General features: G+C 30.8%; 2 protein-coding genes across 2 annotated transcripts in view; one reads left to right on the forward strand and one right to left on the reverse strand.

The window, feature by feature from the left end:
* Window positions 1-18,205, reverse strand: part of LOC135136119 (somatostatin receptor type 2-like) — a 356,309-nt gene that overhangs the window by 124,111 nt on the left and 213,993 nt on the right. The window lies entirely within an intron of this gene.
* Window positions 14,605-15,681, forward strand: LOC135136121 (uncharacterized). The gene is made up of 2 exons (XM_064065253.1): window positions 14,605-14,672; window positions 14,723-15,681. Exon 2 carries the CDS (start codon window positions 14,723-14,725, stop codon window positions 15,659-15,661), a length of 939 nt encoding a protein of 312 aa, XP_063921323.1. The 5' UTR covers window positions 14,605-14,672; the 3' UTR covers window positions 15,662-15,681.

Here is an 18,205-nt window from a genome sequence, read left to right on the forward strand (position 1 = left end):
AATAAAATTTTTTTGTGATTACGTCTACCAATTTTTTTAATAACACTAAAATTTTTATTCTCGTAGGCTTGTTTTACTGAATTAATTATTAACGTTTCATATTTTAATCACTCATAATCCGCCTTCGTCAAGTAAGAAATTCAAGTTAATTAAACCTAATTATGTGTAATTTAGATATAGGAATCTGATCGACAAAAAAATGCAAATTTTGGATTAGTAATTGGGTTTAATTAATTTAAAATTAGTGGACAGCTAATCACAATTCCAACCTAATACGATCAAAATTTTAAACCAGTTGGGCGCAATTTCGATATAAAATGTTAAGATTTTGACGTAGATATTCAAAATTTCGAGATAATTAATTAATTTGGGGAACATAACGTTAGTATAATAAATGCGAATTTCAAACAAAAAATCCAAAAATCCAAATTTGGTCATAATAATTAATTGATTTTTTTTTAACTTAGTTAAACTTGCAGATGAATTAAAAAAAAATTAATCGGAAATTTCTAGATATATGGGTGAAGATTTTGTCAGAAATAATTTAATTCTGAAATTACTGCGTTATTTTTTTTTCAATTAACTAAATTTCCAGATAAGAAATTCAAGTTAATTAAACCTAATTATGTCCAATTTTGATATAGGAAATCTGATTTAATGAATCGAAATTTTTAGAAACTTAATTTTATTACAAAACTCCGAACTTCAGACAACAAAAATCCAAATTTTGGATTAGTAATTGGTCTTAATTACCTTAAAATTAGTAGACAACTAATCACAATTCCAACCTAATACGATGAAATTTTAAACCACTGTGACGCAATTTCGATATAAACTGTTACGATTTCGAGCTAGATATTCAAAATTTCGAGATAATTAATTAACAGTTTTCTAAAGATAAGTTAAATGTTCAGATAAATTGAAATACAATTTCAACATAATACTAATAAATGGAAATTTGTATATAATTAAGTTGTGACTTTGTCATAAATAATTTAATTTTGAAATCAGTGCGTTAAAATTTCCTTTGAATTAACTCTAAATTTCGAAATAATAAGAAATTCAAGTTAATTACAACTAATTATGTCCAATTTAGTTATAAGAACTCTGATTTAATAAACCGAAATTTTAGGGAACATAATGTTAGTGTAATAAATGCGAATTTCAAACAAAAAATCCAAATTTTGCATCATTAATTTAGCTTAATTAACTTAAAACTTCTAGAGAATTAATCACAATTCAAAGTTAATACGATGAAAATTTAAACCAATGCGGAGAAATTTCAATATAAGGTGTTAATATTTTGAAGTAGATATTGAAAATTTTGTGATAATAATTAATTGATTTTTTTAAATTAGTTAAATTTTCAGATGAATTAAAAAAATCCAGATAATACTATTAAATGGAATTTTGTAGATATGCGGGTGTAAATATTGTGTCTGAAATAATTTAATTCTGAAATCACTGCGTTAATCTTTTTTTCAATTAACTAAATTTCCAAATCAGAAATTCAAGTGATTTAAACCTATTTATGTCTAATTTAGATATAGGAAATCTGATTTAATAAATCGAAATTTTGAGGAACTAATTTTATTACAAAAATCTGAATTTCAGCCAAAAAACATCCAAATTTTGGATTAGTAATTGGACTTAATTACCTTAAAATTGGTAGACCACTAATCACAATTCCAACCTAATATGACGCAATTTTTAACCAGTGTGGCGCACTTTCGCTATAAATTGTTTACATTTTGAGGTAGATATTCAAGATTTCGAGATAATTAATTAACAATTTTCTAAAGATAAGTTAAACGTTCAGATAAATTAAAATACAATTTCAACATAATACTAATAAATGGAAATTTGTAGATAATTGAGTTGGGACTTTGTCATAAATAATTTAATTTTGAAATCAGTGCGTTAAAATTTCCTTTGAATTAACTCTGAATTTCGAAATGATAAGAAATTCAAGTTAATTACAACTAATTATATCTAATTTATATATAAGAACTCTGATTTCATAAACCTAAATTTTAGTGAACATAATGTTGTATAATAAATACGAATTTCAAACAAAAAATCCAAATTTTGCGTCATTAATTTAGCTTAATTGACTTAAAACTTCTAGAGAATTAAACACAATTCAAAGTTAATAGGATGAAAATTTAAACCAATGCGGTGAAATTTCAATATAAGCTGCTAATATTTTGAAGTAGATATTGAAAATTTGGTGATAATAATTAATTGATTTTTTTAAATTAGTTAATCTTTTAGATGAATAAAAAAAATCCAGATAATACTATTAAATGGAAATTTGTAGATATATGGGTAAAGATTTTTTCAGAAAGAATTTGATTCTGAAATCACTCCGTTAATTTTTTTTTTTCAATTAACAAATTTCGAAATAACAAATTCAAGTTAATTAAACCTAATTATCTCTAATTTTGATATAGGAAATCTGATATAATAAATCGAAATTTTGAGGAACTTAATTTTATTACAAAAATCCGAATTTCAAACAAAAAAAAAATCGATATAAACAATTTTTTTTTTCAAGACCCGGTTATGGGTACATATAAAACGGAATCAGTTTTGTCTACACCACACAGCGAACATAACCATTTTCACATTTATGTTTAAAATATTATTCATTGCCTCGATTATTAAAAACAATCCCCTTAAACCCCCGCAATAAGCTTAAACTCTCGAAAAAAGCGCCCTCGTAAAGCACCGTGTTCGTTCCGTTCCAGAGGTGCGTTCACTTCCCCTCGATAAACAACCGGGTAATTTCAGTAATTACACTGCGACGTAATTGCTGGTAAACAAACATTTGTTTTCTTACAGTAATGATGACGTCTTCGGTTTTCTGTATTCCGGCAGCAACTCCACAACACAATTAATTTATTTAACGAGGGCGTACTAAATACAAAACGGTTTCGCCTTGACGATAACAAGGCTTTATTAGCAGTGCCAAGTAAAGAGTGCATTAGTGCAGTAAAATTTTCCAAAAACGCGAAACCACAGTTTTTAATTTAGAAAAAATGGATGAATTCGCCGACTACAATCGCAGTGTGGTCAACACCACCTTCGTCGGTGACTTCTCACCTTGGTTCATCACAGGACAAGTTCTTAAAATTTTGGTGGCGATGTTGGTAATGACGTGCGACGTAATGGTGATGTACGCCACGATTGGCTTGAAGAAGGCGGACGTGAAGTATTTTCATTTAATGAACTGGAGCTTGGTGGATTTTCTGCGATGTGTGATCTCACCTCACGTGTTGTTTTTAGTTGTAGTCAATCCGAATTCAGAGGAAGACGAAGGGTTTTATCAAAACTTGATTTGTTGGGTTTTACAAGCAGAGTCTGCGGCGATACTTATAATTAGTGTGACGGTTTTTTTGTTGACGCTTGACTGGATAATAGAAGTGTGCACACCGTGGCTACAGACTTACAAAAATAAAGCAGTTGTCATCAAAATCGTCTTTTACGTCTTTGCGGCTTTGTATTTTTGGTACGCTTCGATGTTCTGTTTGTCGAATTGGCGCCAAATTCATCACACTAGTGTGTTAATAGTCCTCAAACTACTAACTTTGTTTATATTGTTGTTGTACGTGTGTTACTCTATATGTAAAAAAATCAGACACGTGACCCTCAAGTTTGACTTTAGGATAATTCTTCCGACAGTGTTTGTCATGTCGTGGTTGCCTACTCTGATTGTAAATTTATTAGTTGATGTATCCAGTGACCACAAATTAATCATTGGCTACTATTTTTTCGCTGAGTGTTTTTCACTAGTCAATGCTATCGTAAACGTGTACGTTTTATTCAAGCACGAAGAAGAATTCAAGCCAAAGTTTGTAGATTTTGTTAAATGTAATTGTCAGTGTCGATGACAAAGTAAAAATTTACTTTGAACTAAATTTAGCTTTTTTAATAAAGTTTTTCTGTATAATCTTGTTGTATTTTTGTAGTTGTTGCGATAATAATATGTGGCGTGGTCTATAAAAGTCGGTAGGCGTCACATTCCCTTTGTGATGTCACTTCGAACGGAAAAGAGCGTTCTTGTCAATGTCGCTGCAGCTTTTAGCCGACAAGTCCTATTAAAACTTCTCTTAGACACTCGCTTCACCTTTGGTTAAATCTGATTCCAGAAATAACCGATTTATAGGTGCATTTAAAGGGTAGACGTAAGTATCACCACCACGAAAACTAACTTCTCTAGTTTAATTTTTAGATGGTGAACTTAAAGCTTGCGTCTGAGCTGATTTCGTCCTGCCTAAATAATTTTAACAATTTTTTGAAAAGCGGTTATCGAGGTGGAGGTCAAAGAAATGGAATTATGTCAATGTTTTGTAATCAACCGAAGCCGATATAAGTATGATTAAAAATAAGCAAAAATCGACAGGTAGAAGGCATTTTGTTTTGCACATTTTGAACTCAATTTACTCGGCAAAATTGTAGATAACGTCATCAAATTTTGGAAGAGAGGAATAGAAAAAAACAGAAAGAACGCGAGCGCAGCGAGCATGTTTAGGCTGCCGGCTTATTCAATATTTATTATAACAATTCTAGAGATCTCCCTGTGAAGGTAAATTACTCTGAAAAAATCAACCTCTAAAATAAACAACAACAACAAAAATTGTCTTGATAATTTAGTTTCTCCGGAACACTAATGAATGATTTTTTAAATTACACCTGAACGTGCTCGCTGCACTCGCATTTTAACACTTCTTTTTTTGAAGTAGCATGTCAGAAATATTCAAAAAAGAGTCTTGGCGAAGTTATTTGAAATCAGCTGAAATAATAAATCTCTAGATTGTAAGAAAGAAACTCTTAAAAGACGACAAAAAATGTTGCTTGATAATTTAGCTTCTCAGGAACACTAATGAATATTTTTTTTAAATTACACCTGAAGTGCTCGCTGCGCTCGCATTTTAAACTGGCATTTTGGGGTACCGAGAAAATTGACAAAATATCTTTGCAAAATTTTCAATAAAAGATCCCAAAGATCTTACACATCCTGAAGATTCTAAAGATTCTGAAGGTTCTGAATATTTCGAAAACTGAAGATTTGAAAAATTCTGAGAACTTTGAATTTTTAGAAGATTTTGAAGAATTTGTATATGAATTACAAACATGTCAAATATTCCAAAAGTTTCAGAGATTCTAGAAATTTTAAAGAATTGAAAGATTCTGAAGGTTTTAAAGATCCCAAACATTCCGAGGATTTGCAGATTCTGAAAATTCTGAGGATTCTGAAGATTCCGAAGTTTCTGAAAATTCTGAAGAGATAAAAGTCTTTAACAATTTTGAAGTTTGTGAAGAATTTAAAAATGATAAAACTTCTAATGTTTCACAAACTCCACAAATTTCAAAAATTCCGGATATTCTGAGACTCTAGAGATTCCAGATATTTCAAAAGTTCCAAATATTTCGAGACTCAGAGATTCTGAAGACTGGAGATTCTAAAGCGTCTGAAAATTCTAAAGATTTCAAAGATTCTAACAAATCTGAACACAGAGTTCGAAGATTCTGGAGATTCTGAGCGCTTCGAAGGCTAAAGATTCCAAAAAGAATGAAGACTTTGAATTTGAAGATTATAAAAATTTCAAAAGTTCTAGAGATTTCAGAAATTTAAAAAATCGTGATATTCTGAGACTCCAAGAGATTCCAAAAGTTTCAAAGTTTTCAGATAATCCGGAATTGTAGACATTTTAAAGACTCTGATGATTCTTTTAATTCTCTGAAGATTCTGAATATTTCGAGGACTCCAAAAATCTGAAAACTTCGATTCACCGAAGATTCTGCAGAACATAAATATTCCAAAGATTTCAAAAATTCCAAAGTTTCTAGAGATTCCAGGAATTCTAAAAATTCTAAGGATTCCGAAGATTCGAAATATCTCAAAGGCTAGAAATTTTGAAGATTCCGAATATTCCAAAGATTAAAAAGATTCCAAAGATGCCAGAAATTCCGGATATTTCGAGACTCTTGGGATTTCAGAGTTTGTCAAGGTTCGAAAGATTCTGAAGATCCTAGAAAATCTAAAGGTTCAAAATATTTTAAAGATTCTGAAGATTCTAAAGTTCGACATGATTCCAAAAATTCTGACAACTTTGAAATTCCAGAGGATTCTGAAGAATTTGTATAAGGATTCCAAAAATGTCAAAGATTCCAAAGGTTCCAAAGAAACTAGAAATTTTAAAGATTCGAAAGATTCTGAAGGTTTTAAAGATCCCAAAGATTCCGAGGATTTGTAGATTCTGAGGATTCTGAAGATTCGGAAGATTCTGAAGAGATAAAAGTCTTTAACAATTTTGAAGTTTGTGAAGAATTTAAAAATGATAAAACTTCTAATGTTTCACAAACTCCACAAATTTCAAAAATTCCGGATATTCTGAGACTCTAGAGATTCCAGATATTTCAAAAGTTCCAAATATTTCGAGACTCAGAGATTCTGAAGACTGGAGATTCTAAAGCGTCTGAAAATTCTAAAGATTTCAAAGATTCTAACAAATCTGAACAAAGACTTCGAAGATTCTGAAGATTCTGAGCGCTTCGAAGGCTAAAGATTCCAAAAAGGTTGAAGACTTTGAATTTGAAGATTATAAAAATTTCAAAAGTTCTAGAGATTTCAGAAATTTAAAAAATCGTGATATTCTGAGACTCCAAGAGATTCCAAAAGTTTCAAAGTTTTCAGATAATCCGGAATTGTAGACGTTTTAAAGATTCTGATGATTCTTTTAATTCTCTGAAGATTCTGAATATTTCGAGGACCCTAAAAATCTGAAAACTTCGATTCACCGAAGATTCTGAAGAACATAAATATTCCAAAGATTTCAAAAATTCCAAAGTTTCTAGAGATTCTAGGAATTCTAAAAATTCTAAGGATTCCGAAGATTCGAAATATCTCAAAGGCTAGAAATTTTGAAGATTCCGAATATTCCAAAGATTAAAAAGATTCCAAAGATGCCAGAAATTCCGGATATTTCGAGACTCTTGGGATTTCAGAGTTTGTCAAGGTTCGAAAGATTCTGAAGATCCTAGAAAATCTAAAGGTTCAAAATATTTTAAAGATTCTGAAGATTCTAAAGTTCGACATGATTCCAAAAATTCTGACAACTTTGAAATTCCAGAGGATTCTGAAGAATTTGTATAAGGATTCCAAAAATGTCAAAGATTCCAAAGGTTCCAAAGAAACTAGAAATTTTAAAGATTCGAAAGATTCTGAAGGTTTTAAAGATCCCAAAGATTCCGAGGATTTGTAGATTCTGAGGATTCTGAAGATTCGGAAGATTCTGAAGAGATAAAAGTCTTTAACAATTTTGAAGTTTGTGAAGAATTTAAAAATGATAAAACTTCTAATGTTTCACAAACTCCACAAATTTCAAAAATTCCGGATATTCTGAGACTCTAGAGATTCCAGATATTTCAAAAGTTCCAAATATTTGGAGACTCAGAGATTCTGAAGACTGGAGATTCTAAAGCGTCTGAAAATTCTAAAGATTTCAAAGATTCTAACAAATCTGAACAAAGACTTCGAAGATTCTGAAGATTCTGAGCGCTTCGAAGGCTAAAGATTCCAAAAAGGTTGAAGACTTTGAATTTGAAGATTATAAAAATTTCAAAAGTTCTAGAGATTTCAGAAATTTAAAAAATCGTGATATTCTGAGACTCCAAGAGATTCCAAAAGTTTCAAAGTTTTCAGATAATCCGGAATTGTAGACGTTTTAAAGATTCTGATGATTCTTTTAATTCTCTGAAGATTCTGAATATTTCGGGGACCCTAAAAATCTGAAAACTTCGATTCACCGAAGATTCTGAAGAACATAAATATTCCAAAGATTTCAAAAATTCCAAAGTTTCTAGAGATTCTAGGAATTCTAAAAATTCTAAGGATTCCGAAGATTCGAAATATCTCAAAGGCTAGAAATTTTGAAGATTCCGAATATTCTAAAGATTAAAAAAATTCCAAAGATGCCAGAAATTCCGGATATTCCGAGACTCTTGGGATTTCAGAGTTTGTCAAGTTTCGAAAGATTCTGAAGATCCTAGAAATTCTAAAGATTCAAAAGATTTTAAAGATTCTGAAGATTCTAACGTTCGACATGATTCCAAAAATTCTGACAACTTTGAAATTCCAGAGGATTCTGAAGAATTTGTATAAGGATTCCAAAAATGTCAAAGATTCCAAAGGTTCCAAAGAAACTAGAAATTTTAAAGATTCGAAAGATTCTGAAGGTTTTAAAGATCCCAAAGATTCCGAGGATTTGTAGATTCTGAAAATTCTGAGGATTCTGAAGATTCGGAAGATTCTGAAGAGATAAAAGTCTTTAACAATTTTGAAGTTTGTGAAGAATTTAAAAATGATAAAACTTCTAATGTTTCACAAACTCCACAAATTTCAAAAATTCAGGATATTATCTGAGACTCTAGAGATTCGAGATATTTCAAAGGTTCCAAATATTTCGAGACTCAGAGATTCTGAAGACTGGAGATTCTAAAGAGTCTGAAAATTCTAAAGATTCCAAAGGTTCTAACAAATCTGAACAAAGAGTTCGAAGATTCTGAAGTTTCTGAGCACTTAGAAGGCTAAAAATTCCAAAAAGGCTGAAGACTTTGAATTTGAAGATTATAAAAATTTCAAAAGTTCTAGAGATTTCAGAAATTTAAAAAATCGTGATATTCTGAGACTCCAAGAGATTCCAAAAGTTTCAAAGTTTTCAGATAATCCGGAATTGTAGACATTTTAAAGATTCTGATGATTCTTTTAATTCTCTGAAGATTCTGAATATTTCGAGGACTCCAAAAATCTGAAAACTTCGATTCACCGAAGATTCTGCAGAACATAAATATTCCAAAGATTTCAAAAATTCCAAAGTTTCTAGAGATTCCAGGAATTCTAAAAATTCTAAGGATTCCGAAGATTCGAAATATCTCAAAGGCTAGAAATTTTGAAGATTCCGAATATTCCAAAGATTAAAAAGATTCCAAAGATGCCAGAAATTCCGGATATTTCGAGACTCTTGGGATTTCAGAGTTTGTCAAGGTTCGAAAGATTCTGAAGATCCTAGAAAATCTAAAGGTTCAAAATATTTTAAAGATTCTGAAGATTCTAAAGTTCGACATGATTCCAAAAATTCTGACAACTTTGAAATTCCAGAGGATTCTGAAGAATTTGTATAAGGATTCCAAAAATGTCAAAGATTCCAAAGGTTCCAAAGAAACTAGAAATTTTAAAGATTCGAAAGATTCTGAAGGTTTTAAAGATCCCAAAGATTCCGAGGATTTGTAGATTCTGAAAATTTTGAGGATTCTGAAGATTCGGAAGATTCTGAAGAGATAAAAGTCTTTCACAATTTTGAAGTTTGTGAAGAATTTAAAAATGATAAAACTTCTAATGTTTCACAAACTCCACAAATTTCAAAAATTCCGAATATTCTGAGACTCTAGAGATTCCAGATATTTCAAAAGTTCCAAATATTTGGAGACTCTGAGATTCTGAAAACTGGAGATTCTAAAGCGTCTGAAAATTCTAAAGATTTCAAAGATTCTAACAAATCTGAACAAAGAGTTCGAAGATTCTGGAGATTCTGAGCACTTCGAAGGCTAAAGAATCCAAAAAGGCTGAAGACTTTGAATTTGAAGATTATAAAAATTTCAAAAGTTCTAGAGATTTCAGAAATTTAAAAAATCGTGATATTCTGAGACTCCAAGAGATTCCAAAAGTTTAAAAGTTTTCAGATAATCCGGAATCGTAGACATTTTAAAGATTCTGATGATTCTTTGAATTCTCTGAAGATTCTGAATATTTCGAGGACTCCAAAAATCTGAAAACTTCGATTCACCGAAGATTCTGCAGAACATAAATATTCCAAAGATTTCAAAAATTCCAAAGTTTCTAGAGATTCTAGGAATTCTAAAAATTCTAAGGATTCCGAAGATTCGAAATATCTCAAAGGCTAGAAATTTTGAAGATTCCGAATATTCTAAAGATTAAAAAGATTCCAAAGATGCCAGAAATTCCGGATATTCCGAGACTCTTGGGATTTCAGAGTTTGTCAAGGTTCGAAAGATTCTGAAGATCCTAGAAATTCTAAAGATTCAAAAGATTTTAAAGATTCTGAAGATTCTAACGTTCGACATGATTCCAAAAATTCTGACCACTTTGAAATTCCAGAGGATTCTGAAGAATTTGTATAAGGATTCCAAAAATGTCAACGATTCCAAAGGTTCCAAAGAAACTAGAAATTTTAAAGATTCGAAAGATTCTGAAGGTTTTAAAGATCCCAAAGATTCCGAGGATTTGTAGATTCTGAGGATTCTGAAGATTCGGAAGATTCTGAAGAGATAAAAGTCTTTAACAATTTTGAAGTTTGTGAAGAATTTAAAAATGATAAAACTTCTAATGTTTCACAAACTCCACAAATTTCAAAAATTCCGGATATTCTGAGACTCTAGAGATTCCAGATATTTCAAAAGTTCCAAATATTTGGAGACTCAGAGATTCTGAAGACTGGAGATTCTAAAGCGTCTGAAAATTCTAAAGATTTCAAAGATTCTAACAAATCTGAACAAAGACTTCGAAGATTCTGAAGATTCTGAGCGCTTCGAAGGCTAAAGATTCCAAAAAGGTTGAAGACTTTGAATTTGAAGATTATAAAAATTTCAAAAGTTCTAGAGATTTCAGAAATTTAAAAAATCGTGATATTCTGAGACTCCAAGAGATTCCAAAAGTTTCAAAGTTTTCAGATAATCCGGAATTGTAGACGTTTTAAAGATTCTGATGATTCTTTTAATTCTCTGAAGATTCTGAATATTTCGAGGACCCTAAAAATCTGAAAACTTCGATTCACCGAAGATTCTGAAGAACATAAATATTCCAAAGATTTCAAAAATTCCAAAGTTTCTAGAGATTCTAGGAATTCTAAAAATTCTAAGGATTCCGAAGATTCGAAATATCTCAAAGGCTAGAAATTTTGAAGATTCCGAATATTCTAAACATTAAAAAAATTCCAAAGATGCCAGAAATTCCGGATATTCCGAGACTCTTGGGATTTCAGAGTTTGTCAAGGTTCGAAAGATTCTGAAGATCCTAGAAATTCTAAAAATTCAAAAGATTTTAAAGATTCTGAAGATTCTAACGTTCGACATGATTCCAAAAATTCTGACAACTTTGAAATTCCAGGAGATTCTGAAGAATTTGTATAAGGATTCCAAAAATGTCAAAGATTCCAAAGGTTCCAAAGAAACTAGAAATTTTAAAGATTCGAAAGATTCTGAAGGTTTTAAAGATCCCAAAGATTCCGAGGATTTGTAGATTCTGAAAATTCTGAGGATTCTGAAGATTCGGAAGTTTCTGAAGAGATAAAAGTCTTTAACAATTTTGAAGTTTGTGAAGAATTTAAAAATGATAAAACTTCTAATGTTTCACAAACTCCACAAATTTCAAAAATTCCGGATATTATCTGAGACTCTAGAGATTCGAGATATTTCAAAGGTTCCAAATATTTCGAGACTCAGAGATTCTGAAGACTGGAGATTCTAAAGAGTCTGAAAATTCTAAAGATTCCAAAGGTTCTAACAAATCTGAACAAAGAGTTCGAAGATTCTGAAGTTTCTGAGCACTTAGAAGGCTAAAAATTCCAAAAAGGCTGAAGACTTTGAATTTGAAGATTTTAAAAATTTCAAAAGTTCTAGAGATTTCAGAAATTTAAAAAATCGTGATATTCTGAGACTCCAAGAGATTATAAAAGTTTCAAAGTTTTCAGATAATCCGGAATTGTAGACATTTTAAAGATTCTGATGATTCTTTTAATTCTCTGAAGATTCTGAATATTTCGAGGACTCCAAAAATCTGAAAACTTCGATTCACCGAAGATTCTGCAGAACATAAATATTCCAAAGATTTCAAAAATTCCAAAGTTTCTAGAGATTCTAGGAATTCTAAAAATTCTAAGGATTCCGAAGATTCGAAATATCTCAAAGGCTAGAAATTTTGAAGATTCCGAATATTCTAAAGATTAAAAAGATTCCAAAGATGCCAGAAATTCCGGATATTCCGAGACTCTTGGGATTTCAGAGTTTGTCAAGTTTCGAAAGATTCTGAAGATCCTAGAAATTCTAAAGATTCAAAAGATTTTAAAGATTCTGAAGATTCTAACGTTCGACATGATTCCAAAAATTCTGACAACTTTGAAATTCCAGGAGATTCTGAAGAATTTGCATAAGGATTGCAAATATGTCAAAGATTCCAAAGGTTCCAGAGATTCTAGAAATTTTAAAAATTCACAAGATTCTGAGAATTTTGAAGATTCTGAAAATTCTGAGGAATCTGAAGATTCCAAAGATTCTGCTAATTCTGAAAATATCAAAGTTTCTAATAATAAGTTTCTGAAGAATTTAAAAATTATAAAAATTCTAATGTTTCATAAACTCCAGGAATTTTAAAAAGCCTTGAAATTCTGAGGTTCTAGAGATTCCAAAAGTTTCAAAATTTTTTAAAAAACATTCCAAACATGTTAAAGATCCCGAAGATTCTAAAGATTCTATAAATTTTCAAGATTGTAAAGATTCTAACGTTTCTGAAGATTCTGAATATTTCGAAAACTGAAGATTCTAAAAAATCTGACAACTTTAAAGTTCCAGAAGATTCTGAAGAATTTGTATATGGATTCCAAAGATGCCAAAGATTCTGTGGATTTTGAAGATTCTGAAAATTCTGAAAAGAACAAAGTTTCTAAAAATTTTGAAATTTCTATGAATTTAAAAATTAAATATAAAAATTCTAGTATTCCACAAACTCCAGAAATTTCAAAAATTCCTGATATTTCGCGACCCTAGAGATACCAAATATTCTAAACGTTCCAGATATTTCAATATTCTAGAGATTCCGGAAATTCTAAAGATTCCAAAGATTATGGAGATTTTGAAAATTGTAAAGATTCCAAAATTTCACACAATTCTGAACATTGTAAAGAGTTCGAACATTCGAAGGCTGAAGATTCCAAAATGGCTGAAGAATTTGAATATTGTAAAGATTCTGAAGATTATAAAAATTTCAAAGGTTCTAGACATTTCAAAAATAAAAAAAATCCTGATATTCTTAGACTCTAGAGATTCCAAAAGTTTCAAAGAGTCCAGATATTACGGAATTCTAGAGGTTCTAAAGATTTTGATGATTCTGAATATTCCCAACACTCCAAAAATTTGAAAACCTTTATGCTCCGAAGATTCTGAAGAACATAAAGATTCCAAATATTTCAAAAATTCCAAAATTTCTAGGGATTCTAAGAATTCTAAAGATTCCGAAGATCAAAGGCTGGAAATTCTGAACATTTTGAAAATTGCGAATATTCTAAAGACTATAAATATTTCAAAGGTTCTATTGCATTCGAAAAATTCTGAAGATTCTGAAGATTCTAAAGATCCTAGAAATTCTGTAGATTCCAATTGTTCCGAAGGATTCTGAAGATTCTGAGTACTTCGAAAGCTGAAGATTACAAAATCGCATTTTAAAATTGGGATCCCGAGAAACTTCACAAAATATCTTTCCAAAATTTTCCAAAAAAAAACTGTTAAAACAGTAGAAAAAAGCACTGAGCTTTTTGTATTTGAAATCCGTAGTAATTTTCACTGTCTTGTCCAAACTATCCAGAAAATTGGAAAAATAATTTCCAAAACTTTTCCAAAAAAACACGATCTAGGTACATATGAAAGGAAAAAAAGCACTAGATTAAGAACATTTTTTCTAGGCTAATGATTTTACGAGATTTTGGCTTTGCCCATTCCAACAATCGAGAAAAGTGGCAAAATATTTTCTAAAAATTTTCAAAAAATAGTTCAAAGAAATAATAATCCGACATACAAAAAACACAGGTAAACTACGAATCTGAAGTAATTTTCACTCTGTATCTACCAATAATCGAGAAACTTATTATTATTATTAAAATTGGAAAAATAATATCCAAAAATTTTTCATAAAAATTTAAACGGTGTCAAAAACCACTAGATTAAACACTAAAAAAATTTTTTTCAAAAAAAATCCAAAAAAATGTTAAAATAAGTAATATCTATTCAAAGAGAAAAAGCTCTGTTTAATAGAGTATTCTTCGTAAATCAACAATTTGGGTCATTTTGCTCTGCATATTTAAACAACCGACAACGGTGTAAACTATTTTTCCAAAAATTTCCAAAGAAAACTCAAAAATTGTAAAAATGAATAGAAAAAAGGTCTTAGATTAGCACTTATCAGCATATAATTAGTCAATTAATTACAAGATTTGTAATTTTTTTAGTAGTAGCTTGTTAAAATGTTTAAACCCCCTCCCGTTAAAAAGATCAAACATGTTAGAAGTATTTTAAGAACATCAGATGTTAAACTACGACGCCGGTTGATAGCACATTGTGATCGTTTATTAAAGACCGTGGGCGGTTGCTCCCTTAATTTTATAACGTCACTTTTACCGGAAAAGAGCACTTTTTTTTAATTCAGACACTCCCGTGTAACACTAATTGTCAAGACTTCTTCGTAAAGTCGTTGTTCGTTTTAGTTAAGTATTCCGTAATTGCCTTATTGGTGTGGGTATATAGTTTAGTCCGTGTGGACTGATGAAGTAATAACAATGTTAGTCTAGTCTAGTAGCGTAAGCAGCAACAATTTTAACCACAAAGTAAGTAGCACAACTTAAATTTAAACCAGTCTGTTTTCACAAAATTCCAGATGGCCAATTTAAGCACAGTGGACGACATGCCAAACGTGACGGCAAACTTCTCGGACGAAGTCTACCAACACAACGAAAGCTTCTACGAACGACTTTTCTTGGAATTCTTCACCGTCGTGGGACTCCTGTCGGAAGCCGCCAACATCATCTTCATCATCACCATCGCCAAAAACAAGAAGTTGAGGGAAGACGTTTCGAATGTCATATTCTTACACGTGAACATCATCCAAGCTATATATTTGTTAGCCACGCCGCTGACTTTTCGAATTTCGATGTCGTTTTTTCACGTTTCGCAAATACATGCGATTGTGTTGTGTTTGACTTATCAAGTCGAGTTTAACATGATGTTTGGGATAACGTGGTTCCACATTCTTGTAATTTGTGACTGGTACCTAAAGCTGTACCACGAAGACACGTACCAAAAATTCTGCCGCATTTACAAGTTCTTTATAATTATGCTTTACGTGGTGATGTTGATGGGTTGTTCGATTACGGTTCATTATTGTCTGAACCACCAAATGCTCGCGGTGACTTATATGTTCATGTTTATAGGGGTGCATCTTTTAGCGACGACTTTAGTGATTGTGAATGTGGTCCACTTATTCAAAAAAAGACGCATTTTAGGAGGCCGCAAAGGTACCAATGGGTTGGCTATCACGAATATTTTTTTCATATTGTGGAGTGGAGTTCTCGTGCTGTTATTTTTAGAGTTTATAGGTTTGAAAATGTACGCACCTGTTTTTGTTATATTTTTGTGTGTGTTAGGGTTTTCTAGTCCGGTGTTTAATTTAATCTATCTTTATTATTGCGACGATTATTATAGGATATTTTTGCGACAGGTGATTAAATGTGAGCGGAATAGATACTCGAACGAGGGTTTGGAGAGTCCGGCTGTACGTTATCAGAACGTAAATAGTGTGGCAGTTTCTGAAACTTAATAAAGCCTTTTTTGTCGCAATTTTTGAATTTGGTAATTTTATCACATGACTACAAACTATAAACTCGATAGTAAATAGTCTATTAAACAACGTAGGCGTCGTGCTTCTTTTGTGATGTCATTATAACGGAAAAGAGCATTCTTTTCAATGTCACTGCAGCTATTAGTCAACAATTGCTGCTGAGAATTGTTTGTTGAAAATTTGAGTCGCTTCGGCTGAATTGTTTATGCATGACTTTCAGAAAGTGGGCACGCATTGTCACAATGTAATTAAATAAGCAGTTCAGGCGGGATCATTACATGACTAACAGTTCATTGGTTGTGCTCAACGAAACTCGTATCTAACTTCTACGAAAGACCAGTTTTCGTGTTTCGTTGACAGGTCCTGAAAAAGTAAGTTTACGGTAAATTTGTTGCGCTAATTTTTAATGACAAGTGCCATATATAACAAGACTTTTTTCGTTTCTGAACACGAGACTGTTCAGTTTTAAAATAATGGTTATGCAACCAACAATTGTTGAGTGTGGTCTAGAGATTTATTTTTGCAATAGAACCCAAAAAATTGGCTGATCACTTTCCTGCACACTTCTATGAAAATAAAGACGAAAAACAATATTTTCTCAATTTTCTACATTATCTACATGGTCAAAGCCAGAATACCCTCAAATTATTAATCTGTTAAGAAATTCTCTCTGAACTATTTTTTTTCCTTTTTACTTTTTTGGATTTTTTTTAATATCATTTTGTCACACTCTTCGGTAATTTGTAGATAGTTTAAAAACAATTCTAGGGATATAGTACTTTTTTTGAAAATTTTTGGAAACTATTTTGCCACTTTTGTCGGTTGTTGAAATGGGCAGAACCAAAATCCCGCCAAATTATTAATCTAGAAAAAATCGATATAATCCACTGCTTTTTTTCTTTTTGAATGGAGATCGTGTTTTTTGGAAAATTTTTGGAAATTATTTTTTTAATTTTCTGGATTATTTGTACAGAGCGAAAATTACTTCAGATTAAAATACAGAAAAAGTTTTCTTTGTTTCTTTTTTTAAATTGGCAGTTTGGAACTTATTTCAAAAATAGAGCAAAAAAATTGCCTCAAATTAATTATTATTATTAATATTATTATTAATCTATGAAAACGCGTCCATATAAACAATTGTTTTTTCTCTGCATGCTGCCGTTTTAACAATCTTTGTTTTGTTTTTTTCAATTTTCTCGGTACCTCGGGACGCAAGTTTAATAATAAAATGCGAGCGCAGCGAGCACGTTCAGGTAGAATTTAAAAAATCATTTATTGGTGTTTCTAAGAAGCTAAATTATAAAAAAAATATTAATACTTAAAATGTGACTTTGAAGATTGTTTTTGGTGTCTATAATGTCCCTCGGATTGAAACATCCTGAACTGGAATTGAAATCTTTGTAATCCTCGGAGCTTTGAAGTTTTGAGATTTTCATAATCGTGAAAAGCGTCAGAATTTTCACAATATTTAGAACCTTCAGAGTCTTTCGACTCTTTAAAATTTCTAGAATCTCTGGAATCTTTGGAATCTCTGATATCTTTGGAATCATTATACAAATTCTTCAGAATCATCTGAAGTTCTCAGATTTTTTGGAATCTTTCTTCAGTTTTCGAAATATTCAGAATCTTCAGAATCTTTAGAATCTTGAGAATCTTCAGGATTTTTTGGGATTTTCAGAAATTTTTGAATGTTCAGAATCTTTAGAATTCCTAGGATCTCTAGAAACTTTGGAATTTTGGAAGTCTTTGGAATCTTTATGTTCTTCAGAATTTTTAGAGACTTCAAAGAATCAATCCGAAATGTCTAGAATTTTTGAAACTTTTGGAATCTCTAGAGTGTCGGAATATTAGAAAATTTCTGAAACCTCTAGAATCTTTGAAATCTTTATAATCCTCAGAATCATGGTAATATTTAGTCTTCAGTCTTTTTGGAATCTTTAGCCTTCGAAGTACTTAGAATTCTCAAAATCATCGAATTCTTTAGAATTTCTGGTCTTTAGAATCTTTAGAATGTTTAGAATTTTTGGAAAATCTAGTCTCGGAATATTCGGAATTCTTGAAATTTCTGGAGTGTGTGAAACACTGGAATTTTTATATTTAATTTTTAAATTATTCAGAAATTTCAAAGTTGTTAGAAACTTTAATCTCTTCAGAATTTTCAGAATGTTTGTAATCTCCAAAATTTTCGGAATCTTCAGAATTCTCAAAATTTTCAGAATCTTCAAAATCCTCAGAATTTTCGGAATCTTTAGAACCTTCAGAATTTTTCGACTCTTTAAAATTGCTAGGACCTCTGGAAACTTTGCCATTTTTGATATCTTTGAACCATTATACAAATTCTTCAGAATCTTCTGGACCTTCGAAGTTCTCAGATCTTTTAGAATCTTCTGTTTACGAAATATTCAAAATCTTCAGAAAAGTTAGAATCTTCAGAATCTTTCGAATCTTTACAATCTTCAGGATCTTAAGGAACTGCCAAAACTTTTAAAATCTTTGGAATCTTTAGAATCTCTATAACTCCGG

The sequence above is a fragment of the Zophobas morio genome, unplaced genomic scaffold (assembly GCF_036711695.1).
Source record: "Zophobas morio isolate AGI-343-1 ecotype UQ-CSIRO unplaced genomic scaffold, CSIRO_AGI_Zmor_V1 ptg000026l, whole genome shotgun sequence".
In the NCBI taxonomy this organism is placed as follows: Eukaryota; Metazoa; Arthropoda; class Insecta; order Coleoptera; family Tenebrionidae; genus Zophobas; species Zophobas morio.